At 37.6% G+C, this 11,980-nt stretch overlaps 4 protein-coding genes across 4 annotated transcripts; 2 read left to right on the top strand and 2 right to left on the bottom strand. All coding sequences in view use genetic code 12, as the record gives it.

The window, feature by feature from the left end:
• Window positions 1–1,327: 1,327 nt before the first annotated feature.
• CSR1 (Csr1p) lies at window positions 1,328–2,920 on the top strand (the record flags this gene model as incomplete). The annotated part of the gene is made up of 1 exon (XM_007373024.1): window positions 1,328–2,920. One exon carries the CDS (start codon window positions 1,328–1,330, stop codon window positions 2,918–2,920), a length of 1,593 nt encoding a protein of 530 aa, XP_007373086.1.
• On the bottom strand, window positions 2,101–4,933 carry SPAPADRAFT_58880 (ferric reductase family protein; the record flags this gene model as incomplete). Its single annotated transcript, XM_007373023.1, has 1 exon — window positions 2,101–4,933. A coding segment is annotated over one exon (1,693 nt), but the record flags the coding sequence as incomplete, so codon positions are not given.
• Window positions 4,934–5,841: 908 nt separating this feature from the next.
• On the bottom strand, window positions 5,842–10,642 carry SSK2 (mitogen-activated protein kinase kinase kinase; the record flags this gene model as incomplete). The annotated part of the gene is made up of 2 exons (XM_007373021.1): window positions 5,842–10,269; window positions 10,327–10,642. 2 exons carry the CDS (start codon window positions 10,640–10,642, stop codon window positions 6,572–6,574), a joined length of 4,014 nt encoding a protein of 1,337 aa, XP_007373083.1.
• IMG2 (mitochondrial 54S ribosomal protein mL49) lies at window positions 6,114–6,482 on the top strand (the record flags this gene model as incomplete). Its single annotated transcript, XM_007373022.1, has 1 exon — window positions 6,114–6,482. The coding sequence occupies one exon, from the start codon at window positions 6,114–6,116 to the stop codon at window positions 6,480–6,482; it is 369 nt and encodes a 122-aa protein (XP_007373084.1).
• Window positions 10,643–11,980: the final 1,338 nt, after the last annotated feature.

Genomic DNA, 11,980 nt, shown 5'->3' with positions numbered 1-11,980 from the left:
GAAACAAATTAATCTGGATTAAATATTAAGGCTAACATGAATTTTATTTAAGTAAAAGAGTTTTTTATTTTTTGCAAAAATTTTATTAAAATTAGACGAAAACTCGTTAGCCATATTTAGAACATTATAGACCAGATTTATTATGCAGTATAAAAAGCAACGCGATAGATATAGAGTTACATGCAAGAGAAGTCTTCCGAAGAATACAGCTGCTTTGTTATTAAATTCGTTCTACTGCACCAAAGATTAGGTATTGAACTAGACCTTAGCGAGCTTCCATTAGCCATGATTCAATGCTGCGAAATCACTCTAAATACAACTCTCCTATTAATATCTTGCAAGCAATACAAGAACTGAGTTTGGGGGATACAAAAATATAGTTCTTGGCATTGAGACCCCCACACTTCGAACACTCACAATAGAGCTAGAACAATCAATTTTCTGAAATATCAACTAGGTACTTCCGAGGATGAAACAAAAATTTGTGCTGTGAACATATAAGATCTTGTTCTTTTTGAACCTTGTAAACGCATATATAGGGTCACTTTAATTTCTTTCACGGGCTCTTTCATTGTTCAAAGTTTAATCTTGTCGCTAACACTTGACAAACCCAACAAGCAGAACAAACCAGCTGCACATCGCTCTTTGATGAGATCAAGTAAAATGCTTATCATTGGTCAACATCTCTTTGCCTAATATGCAAACCATTAGCCTTGGATGCTTAGGTTCAAAAATTGGTAAAATAAGTTTCATCACGTGACCACAAATCTGCCCTTTGGAAAATTAATCATGCGTCATGTGAGAACGACCTGCACAAAAATAGAGCAACGAGTGGCATAACCACCAAGGTCGTTGCAACATTTTCTGCAACAATATAATCAGGGAAGTTTAATCAAAGCCAATACATTTTATAAGCAAAAAATTTTAAAGTAACGCAAAGATAGACAATAATTTCATTTGTCATTTTAATAAAAATCTTTTTCTATCTGACAACGCTTCGTTTCTCCCATTTTAGTCCGATATGCTTACGCTGCTAAATGAGAACGGTCTTCCTAGCAAAGTGGACCTCCAGATTAAGACTGAGGCGAGCTATAAGCCATCTCCTCAGATAGATATAGACCTGTCGCTACAAAAACAATTGGAGATATTAACTCACGGTTACGTTCACGGTCACATCCACAAGCACAAGGATCACACACATATACATGGTCATATCCACAATCACGACCATGATCAACATTATCATGAACCTAAACAGCCAATCAAAGCCAATTCACCGGGAAGTTCACAGCAGCTAGTTGCCCCTGGCCATTTTCCGTGTAGTGAAATGGATGATTTAGAGTTCTGTAAAGACGTATTTTGCGATGACCTCGACGATTGTTTCTTTACAAATTGTGACAATGCTGGTGATTGCTGCTGTATGGGAGATCCTGCTTGTAATGGTGATTGTTGGGCACTTTCCAATAAAAATATCGAGTGCTGTAACGACCCCAACTGTGTTGATTACACTACAAAGCAATCACCCAAACCTCAGATTCAACAGCTCTCTGAATTAGCACATCATTGCAACGACGAAGCTTGTGATTATAACTCCCCTCCCCCAAGTAGTCACCAACAGGACCACTTGTGCCAAGTTCAATCTTCAAAACGACTGCTATTTGAAGATTTGATAACCAACGTTCATGCAAACTTGAACAACACATCTCAAATGAAACATAATGACTTTGAAATTCATTTCCCACATGAATGCCATGCTGAAGAATCCAAACCCACCAACCATCACCATTTCCACCAATCTTGTTTTCACACAACTATACCAGAAGCTCTGTCTTCTGCAGGTGCTAGAGCTTCTTGCTATGATGAAAAGCTTATGTCTAACTTTGACTATGACTTCATTGTTGAATTCAACAACTTTAATAATTCACTAGCTAATGCTGATCCAGTCGCTACTTCCTCTGCTCTGCCAGACCAATTGGTATACCCATGCCAATGGGAAAAGTGTTTTAAGAGGGTAACAGATGATACCATACTTAATCATGTCATGGAAGAACACATCCGTAACGAGTATCCCGATACGATATCCGACACCGCTTATCAATGTGAATGGCAAGATTGTAATTTCATCAACTCCGATTTCAAGCTTTTGGTTGACCATTTGAAGAACCATAAACAACAGACCAAGAAACAGTTTATCCTTCCAAATCAATCTATTTTAACTCCAAGTTCAACCACGAAATCTTACGAGTCTTCGCCAATAGCAGATTACCCTACGGTTAAGGATGAACACCCAAATGTAAACATCACCTCAATTAAAATCTTACCCAAAAAACCCAAAGCCAGCCCCACACCGCCAGACCCTACCCACACTTGTAAATGGGAAATTGGCCATGACAGCAATGGTAACGCAATACCGTGCAACAAGACACATATAAGTGAAGCTGACCTCCAAGATCATCTTCTTAATGATCACATTGGGTGTGGGAAATCCAAATATTTCTGTAATTGGATCGGGTGTGAGAGGCATATGGGGAAACAGTTTACCCAGCGTCAAAAACTTCTCAGACATATACATATACATACCGGGTACAAACCGTGCCAGTGCCACATTTGTGGTGCCAGCTTTGCAGTGGAGGGAATGTTGACTCAACATCTCCGTACCCACTCAGGAGAGAAACCATTCCCGTGTCTGATTTGCGGGAAACGGTTTGCGACCCGTAGTTCATTGAGTATACATCACCGGGTTCATACTGGAGAGAAACCGTTGGTTTGCAAATGGCCCGGGTGTGGCAAGAGGTTTAGTGAAAGTTCAAATTTGACCAAGCATATGAAGATCCATTCTAAGTTGTTTGAATGTGAGGTTTGTGGATCAGTGTTTGAGAAAAAGGTGGATTATACAAAACATGTAAAAACACATGAATAATAATTCTTGTGGTTATTGGGTTCTTATAGATTAGTTGAAATTCTTTTTTTTAAAAAAGATGTAATAAATATGAAATGAACTTGTAATGGGCTTTTTAAAGTGAAACCATACTCTTTATTCTATTAATCTATAAATAAATACTTACGCCCAACTAAGAAGTTGTTCATAAAAGTCAATTCTTTTCCCTTCAGCATGGTCCAACTGTTTAACAACTTCATGACGAATATCGTCAACCATAGCAGGGTGACCACAAGTGACAAAAGAAATGCTATTGTCTGCCAAGTCAACTTCGTTTTCTACAAGTTCACCAATATTTGGTCTTCCGTCAACAAAGCTAACACGTGAAAGATGAAAGGCAATCTTATTTTTCAAATCAGTGAAATCATCTTCAAAGGTGATCTCTGATGTGTTGTCCTTGATATCCTTTTCAAGTACCTCTTCCACACGATTAGTCACTAAAAGAGTTTTCAATCCATCAATATCCTGTTCATTGTTAGGTTGAGTAACAAAAACGGTAGTTTCAACATCAAGACGTCTCAAACTCTGCAATTCTTCAAAAAACCAATACAAAGAACGATATTCTCTAATGATCCAATACAACTTGATTGACCTTCTAGATTCAAATGTTGACTTCGTTGCTAAATCAACAGCTTCAGCATACATACCAGGGATACCATTACCTCCAGCAATGAATACAGCAGATTCTGATTTCTTTGCACCGCTAGTTTCTCCATAAGGACCTTCAACACCAACTTTAATTTTGGCAGTCTTGCCAGGTAAAGTCATCAAATATTGGTATAAACCATGAGTAACACCACCTTTAACCTTGCAATACAAAACAATGTGATCTTCAGATTGCGGAGAAGTGGCACAAGTGAAGGGATGAGATTGCCAGAAACAACTGGGGCGAAGAAAGTGAATAAACACATGTCCTCCAGGAGTTGGTTGCCAATGAGCTGGTTTTTTGATTACTACTTTCAAAGTTTCATTTGACATCAAAGTAACATCAGCCCCAGGGAAACCAAATGAAACAAGTCTAACGATTCTGATTAGTCTATCCAAGATCCAAACACCAGTAGCAGCATATACATACCAGACATAGCCCAATTTAACCACATGTCTCCAAGTACCGGCAATAAACAAAACAGCCATGAGAATATGCATAGCTAAAAACACTTCATACCATCTTCTTCTAAAATACAACATTCCTTGGAAAAAGATAATCATTCCAGCAACAGTAGCTACTGTGCCCCAAATCATGAATGGATCCTTCATGATTGCATTGTAGTTTGGACCAAGGGCAATGGTAAAACTGATAGCATGAATCAAAACAAATGTAACCATCATGCGAGCAATATATCTGTGGAACATAATGAAAACAGAATGGTTCCAACGAGTAAAGTATTGCAAGATATTGTTGCGTCCAGAAAATAGAATGACCAATGGGAGCATCATGGTTGAAATAATACCAGTTCTATTGGCAAGATATCTCAAATGTGCCTGATAGTTGGTGAAAATGAGAGAATCACTTTGAACATAGGACATATTGATGGTTAAAACAATAGTTATAACCACACAGAATCCCAATAAGATTATCGATTCTAATCTTGAAGGCATGTAGAACTCAATAACTTGGAAGAGTTTGTAATTTTGCATTCTCTTCTTACCAATAGCAGCAGGAAGGATCACGTTTTTTCTAAACCAATTAGGAACTGGTCCAGCTGGTCTGCAACTTGAAAATATCAATGGAAGCCAATTACAAATAGCACCAAATACCATCACCAAACCCCAATATCCCAATACAGCATTACCATAATACAAAATATCTGTCCAATTATGCAAGAATTGATTCATAGAATCCTCAAGAGCATGTGGATAATCGGAATCGGTGCCATTAAAAGCAAGATTAGTAAAATTGACCACTTTACCGTCTGTAACAAAGGTACCAGATTGGGTATAATTGAGGTAAGCCAGAGTCACATTATCCATGGACAAAGTAGTATCAGCAAACTCCGAGCAGAAATGGGAGAAGAACTCTACTGCCTCAGTGGCATTCTTTTGATAGAATGCATAACAAGCAACAAATGTAGTAATAGCATCCTTATCATTACAGATACATTCGTGATGGTCTGGCCCTTCTGGACATTGTGTTATAGTCTTGTGGACAATCATGCGGCAGGCAAACATCGATTTAGCCTTGGATAAACTCTTATCAGCAGCTTCCTGAGCCACTACATAGTTCAACAAAAGGAAAGTTAATATATAAGCGAATGTAATCTTCATTGTATCTATGATTAGTGGAGTTCTAGCTCCAAGAGATCTTGGTTAACCAGGAGGCATACCATGATATTTATAGTTACATTTGATACGGGTTTAGGTGCAAATCTGCTGTATAATTACTGCAAAAACTGACAAGGTATCAATTGTAACACAAAATGCCGTGTCAGATTACACGCAACAGTCCACCGTAATTGAGTTTCTTTTTCTTATGAACCAGGGTTACATTTCTAGAACGAGGGGTCAATCTCATTGTTTGAAGCGCAATATTTTTTTTTCTTTCTTGAGTTACATCATACCTAAAATTAATCAGATCATTAATTACGAAGAAGGAGCAAATCTAAGAATAGAAATCCTATCATCGTAATTGAAACGCCGTTCCTTTTCCAGGAGTATGTATTTATTTTTAAGGGGAGGGCTATACACATTGATAACGTATTAATGCTAAGTTGCGCTTGAAACAAAAAAAGGGCAATAGAATGCCTTTTGTATTGTTTTCAGTGTACCAAAAGGAGTTAAAGATAAGGGGTTATCCGTAGTCCAAACAATGTATAGAACATTTGGTGCAATTGTTCCATACTGCTATGATTGCTTAAATAATCTTCAATATAATTGGTTCACTTCTGGAGATTTTTTTGTTTACTAAATTTAGTCTTAACTCCCAAAACACAACAAAACAACAACAGTCTAGTTTGTTCCTATCAACTGCTTATCCGGGCTTAAGAAAATTCTGTATAACCAAGTCGTGTCCTAGGATAATTATCCTGGCACAATGTCGCAATGTAAAAATGTCTCTGATAATTTTATCTTCAATAGTACGACATTTTTCCTACATAAAAATTTTTTCGACTCACTAACAATAAAATTTTCAATATCAAATGTAACTAGTTAGGATAAACTACACAAACAAACAAGAATGAGACCAACGTTATTTGCCCGAGCCAGTCATTTCCCATTTCCTAAGGCTGTAGTTCCAAGATACACCATCCCTTCACTCGAATCAATACCACATACTGCCCTCGTCAACAACGGATTTGGTGAAGGAAGTTATTTCATCAAAAAGACAAAGTTCAACCACTGGCCAGTTTACAAGAAAATAACGAATCAAAGCAAAATAACCACTGAAATAAAGAGAATCGAAGGTGATATTGAATTGTTCAGAAGAGATTTGTTAAAATTGAATCCGGATTTGAAAATTACTGTTAATAAAACTGCCGGGTATGTTAACATCAAGGGTGATGTAGTTGAAGAAATTAAAGAATATTTCAATGAAGGTTTGAATTAATTAAGGATATTACCTGTTCTGTACATAGATTAATACACGTAATACTATAGCATTTTTTTATTTATATAATACAAAATCGAAGTAATGAACTAAATAGAATCAATAATCCCACCGGTTTCACTTGTTGGCGTACTGTTGAGATCACCACCAGTTCCAAATGCAACTTGTCGGATGTAAACCATCCATGGATCAGCCAACAATTCCACGGCACTGGGTCTCTTTAATGGGTCATGTTCCAAACATCTACTCAAGAACTTACGTCCAGCTTCACTCATTTGATCAGCACTAGGTAATGGTGGTTTATGCCCAGCAGCAATATGATACATGATTGCCCATTCATTATCTAAATTAGACCATGGACGGCGTCCAGTTGTCATTTCAAGAACACAGCATCCTAGTGACCAAATATCAACAACTCCACTACGATCAGTAGATGCTCCCGTAATCACTTCAGGCGACATGTACATTGGAGTACCAGTCATACTGTTTAAATTTTGCGGGTTGTTTCCTCCAGCGTTTGCGCGAATACTTGTTGTACCAACCACCCTTGTCCTTCCAGTATTGGCAATGACTTTAGCAGCTCCAAAATCAACAAACTTGATAACTCCATTATGATCAAGTAAGATATTTTCAGGTTTAATATCACGATGAATCACACCCGATTGGTGCAAGTAGGCAAGGCCCTCCAACATCTGCAACGTGTAAACTTGAACCACCATTTCATCTTCGATTCTTCCATGAGTTAATAGACCAGCAAGAGAACCACCTTCACAGAATTCCATAAAGATATAGACCTTATCACGATGAACTTCAACACCAAAATATTGAACAACATTAGGATGATTCAACATTTCCAATACCGTCATCTCTTCTTTGATCAGAGGAACAATACTCTTGATGGACTGACTATCATGAAACCTAATTTCTTTCACCGCCATTACTCCCCCAGTATCTAAATTGACCGCAGAAAACACTTGTCCAAATGTACCGCCACCAATGTATCTTCCCTTTTGCCATCTGATAGAAAGACTCGAGAACGAAGAAGCAAGAAGTGTAACATATTGATACTCGGAATCAGTAACATCTAGAACACGTCCAACACTTTGTAATTGTTCTTGTAATTCTCGCCTATATTCTTCAATCTCAGAAATTTGATTCATGACTTCCTTATGATACATTTCAGCGATCTCTGCATCATCCTGTGAATTCTCAATACCATGTTGTCTTGAACTTGTCCATTTCAACAACTTGTTCTTTTCTGCTTCACTTGATCTTGCTCCCATGATATCAAAATGGGAAATAAGCAAACTCATACATCTTGCAACTTTAATTTTAAGCTTATCAAACTGATCTTCATTTAACACCAATACATTAAACCCTTTAGTCATATCCATAGCAAATTCCAAGGCAAGCACACACCATCTAAATGTTTTTCTATCAGTAGGAATACAATCATCACAGACGAAACTAACCCAGTCAATACTCAATTGAATCAATTTCATAATAACCGTAGCTTTTCTTCCCAGATCCAAGTTCCTTACAGCATTCTTCCCATAATCACGAGAATAGATAAAGAAATTGTTAACTAAACTTTGATACTCACCAGTTCCCTTCACTTTATCTCTCACAATTCTGACAGAATCCAATACAGAAAGACACATCTTAAAGAATGCTCGGTTGATCTTCGTGAGTTCATGGTGTACTTTTGCTAATGAACATCGTTGTTCTACTGGTTTCATTCCCCCGGGAATCATAAACACTTCACTTACAAGATCCAAGAATTGATCTCTGACAATTGGCAATTCATAATATGGTAGCTTGGTAATAACTAACATCTGACCGGTTTTAACATCGGTAATAGGCACCACGGAATCGATATGAACATTAACCACAGTCCCCTCCCATACAATAGGCTTCAAGGGACACAATGCAATAACGTACGAGTAATCAAGAGCATCAGCACTTGCATCGCCACCAGGACCGTTCTCACCTTCAAGGAACATATGATTATCACTAGTGGTTGTTTTCATCAAGTTTAATAAATCACTGAAATCGTTTTTCTCATTCGGATCAAGCCCAATATAACTACCATGGATGATTTTAAGTATATCTTGTTCACGTCCCATTAATTCGGCACTTGCAAAGAAATATGTCCCCTTGGTTTCTACGGTTCCCGTATACACCAAAAAATGGTGGGTTGACTTGAGAATTTCGAGCAAAGTTTTGGTATTGGCATGAGGCAAGTTAGGAATATCAAATACTAAGGAATTACTGAAATCTCGAGAAATTTCACCTGTGAACCTAGCCAATTTTCTTCGTAATTGCCCAAAGTTATCTGTAGTTGAACTATACCATCTGATTAAATCTTGACTAATATTGTTAGGCGGAGATCTTATTTGATTAGTGAAATAGGCGAGTAAACGATGACATAATCTCAGCGTGAGCAATGTGATTTGTTCAGCAACAACAACACTTCCACCGTCAATATAATTACCCAATGATCTCAAGAAATTCCATGCTTCTTCCAATTCATCTGGTTCTTTGAATGTTCGGAAATTAGTAGGTGACCTTGAACTATCCAATAACTTTCTATTGAGTAATACCAAAAAGTATCGCACACACCGTAATACTACTGCATCAAAATCAGTAATTTCAGTATCAAATAAATCATTCAATACCCAATTGGTGGCACCATCCGCCTTAATATATTCCTGTATTCCCAGCTTGACTTCAAGAGCAACAGTAATGTACGATTTCAAATCATCAATCATTTGATCAATCATCATTAACGTGGGATTAGTCAACTTCATGGCATATCCTAAACGAACATTGATAATTTCCTTAATCAATTTCATAGGAATCACACATATCTGAAGCAAGTCATGAATATAATCAGGCAATTTCATAGTTTCAAACATATCACCCAAATGGATATACGTATCTTTAGATTTAATCATCCAGGGCGAGAGCGGTTTAAAGATTCTCTTGCGGAAAATCGTATGAATATCTTTTTCCTTCATTAATCTCTCAGCAAGAGATTTATTATCTTCGTCAAAGATCCTTTTAAGATTCTTGTTGCTACTACTCGTGCTCGGCATTTCCACTGGTGATTTCGTTATATCCAATTCATCATTCCCAATCCATAATCTCAACGACTTGGTTTCTCGGGTAATGGCATCGGTGATATTCAACCACGCAGTAAGCGCATCTATTCTGTTCTGAAATTCCAAGCTTCTGCAAATCGGTTCATCATTTCTCATATCTTCCAAAGTACGCCATAACGAACATGCTTCTTCATACTTGTCCAATATTGTTTCTATTTGGGTGCGAATCAGGACTTCATGATTATCATAGTTGACTTCAAAGCTTAATATTTCTTGAATTAATTGATCAACTAGAGTACGACGATATGATACAATTCTCCGTTGATCATCTTCCGTCCTGTTAAATAACTTGGCTTTGATTCCAAACCAAAGGTTTTCTTTATATGTAGCATGAATATATGATTCATTGGCACTATCGGGATTGTTATTGTTGATGATCTTAGTCTTTTCAGAACGAACAACATCACCAGTCAACACAGCCGTCAACATCGATTGCCATTCCAAACGCTCAATCACAGCAGGGTCATCAGTATCATCTTTTGTCAATTGTGGCACACTTTTGTTGCTATTCTTTCTGTCAGAAGGCACATTCTTCATTAGTGACAATGCCAATCCAAAATCAAGGGGATACTTGTCATTATCAATATCTACTAACAAATGGGTATTTTGATCACCAGTCCCTTCTTCATGGCTACTACTAGTAGAATCATCATAATCGTAATCGTAATCATCATCATCACCTTCTTCATTTTCGTTAAGCTCGGTGTCACCTTGATCTCTAACATTATCATCAGCTCCCGTGATTCCCTTGGTATAGTAATCATCAACTAACTGATTTCTCATTTTACGCAAATATGCTTTTTCTTGGGCAAGATACTGTGTTGTGGAATGAATCGATCCATGGTGTTGAGCCAATTGGATTTGCTTCGGCAGGGGTGCTCCTAGTTGTGATGAGTTTGATTGCTGAGAGCTTATGGAGCGTGAACGTGATGATCGGGTAGTCACTGTGCCAGGAGGGGATTTTGTATTTGATAGCCCGGAATTGTTGGCTTTCATGGTTGCTGCTGGTGAAGTAGTCTTATGACCTGAAGAGGAAGTTCTGATTGGGTTGGCTCTCTGGATGCCATTGGTGGGCAATGTGTGAATATTTAAACCTAATCCCATTCCATTTTGACTAGATGGCTGTCTTTGTTGTGGTATATTTACTGATGGATGTGGTGGAATTGGTGACTTTCCGGAAGCAGTGGAAGAAGATGCCAGGATTGGTTTTGATGAAGATTGGCTATGCTGTCGTACAGTTTGTAGATGCGGAGTTATAGTTCTTTCAGTGTCATTAGACTTATTCTCGACGTTGTTATTGTCGTTGTTCATTTGCAGTTGAGTGGGAGAGGTTTTTGCTGAAGTTGTTGGAGGTGTCAACGGAACAGGATGAGGGTGGGTTGTGTCAGAAGTGGAAAATGTCAGAGCACTTTCTCCCATGATACAAATTGTGTAGGTTTTAGTATATATGCTTTTGAGCTACTATATAGACCCACTGAGATGGATTATAGTAGAATGATACCTGACCTTTCACGTGTAGTTTGGGGTTTGGCTCTTTTTTTTTTATTTATTTATTTTTATTTCACTTTTCTTTTGTAAGGCGGCTCACACAATTGTGAGGGAAGCCGCCTTTTGTTTGTTTAGCTATGGAGGTCACTGATAACAAACGAATGGCCCGAGCAATATTCCGTTTGAACAGCATGACTGGTAGTAATAGTTCTTATACTAAACTGATGTAAGTAATGACGTAATACGTAGTAGGTTATCTTACTTGTATTTTCCTTTTTCTAATTTTCCCACTTTGACTAGCAACATTCCAGATTAGATTTCTACGTGCCCCACTACCTCTTGTATTGTACATGTTTCCAGAATATATCTAGTTTCGATCTTCTTTGATGTAGAGCCTTAAGCAGTTGATCCCAACTATCCATACGTGCTTCTCAAGAGTTCTATATGAAGCTGAAGGTATTTCCAAGCATCTATGCAAGCCTTACAACATTACAACATCAGTCTTCAGGACTTGAGCTGCAATCAGTATGAACATATATCATAGAATAAGGATTTATCTACGATTTTCAAGTGAAACTTACCAAATAGTTACTTCAGGGCGCATTTCCAAAGAAAAAGGGTGGTTGATTTGTTGAGCAAATTTTTTTGCAACAAATTAATTTAAATTGGATGTATTTTTGACAACACACAACATTCCCAAGAAGGCACCAGTTAAGCCATGGTAAAACTCCTCCTTAAGGATATACAAAGTATATCCAGAGAAATCCGACAGTTTAACTTTGAAAACCAGGAAGTGAAGCTCCTTCAAACCAAAATCCAAAACCAAACTGACAAAGTGAGACTGCT

The sequence above is a fragment of the Spathaspora passalidarum genome (genome assembly GCF_000223485.1).
Source record: "Spathaspora passalidarum NRRL Y-27907 unplaced genomic scaffold SPAPAscaffold_1, whole genome shotgun sequence".
Taxonomy (NCBI): Eukaryota; Fungi; Ascomycota; class Pichiomycetes; order Serinales; family Debaryomycetaceae; genus Spathaspora; species Spathaspora passalidarum.
This window is presented reverse-complemented; position numbering and strand designations above follow the sequence as displayed.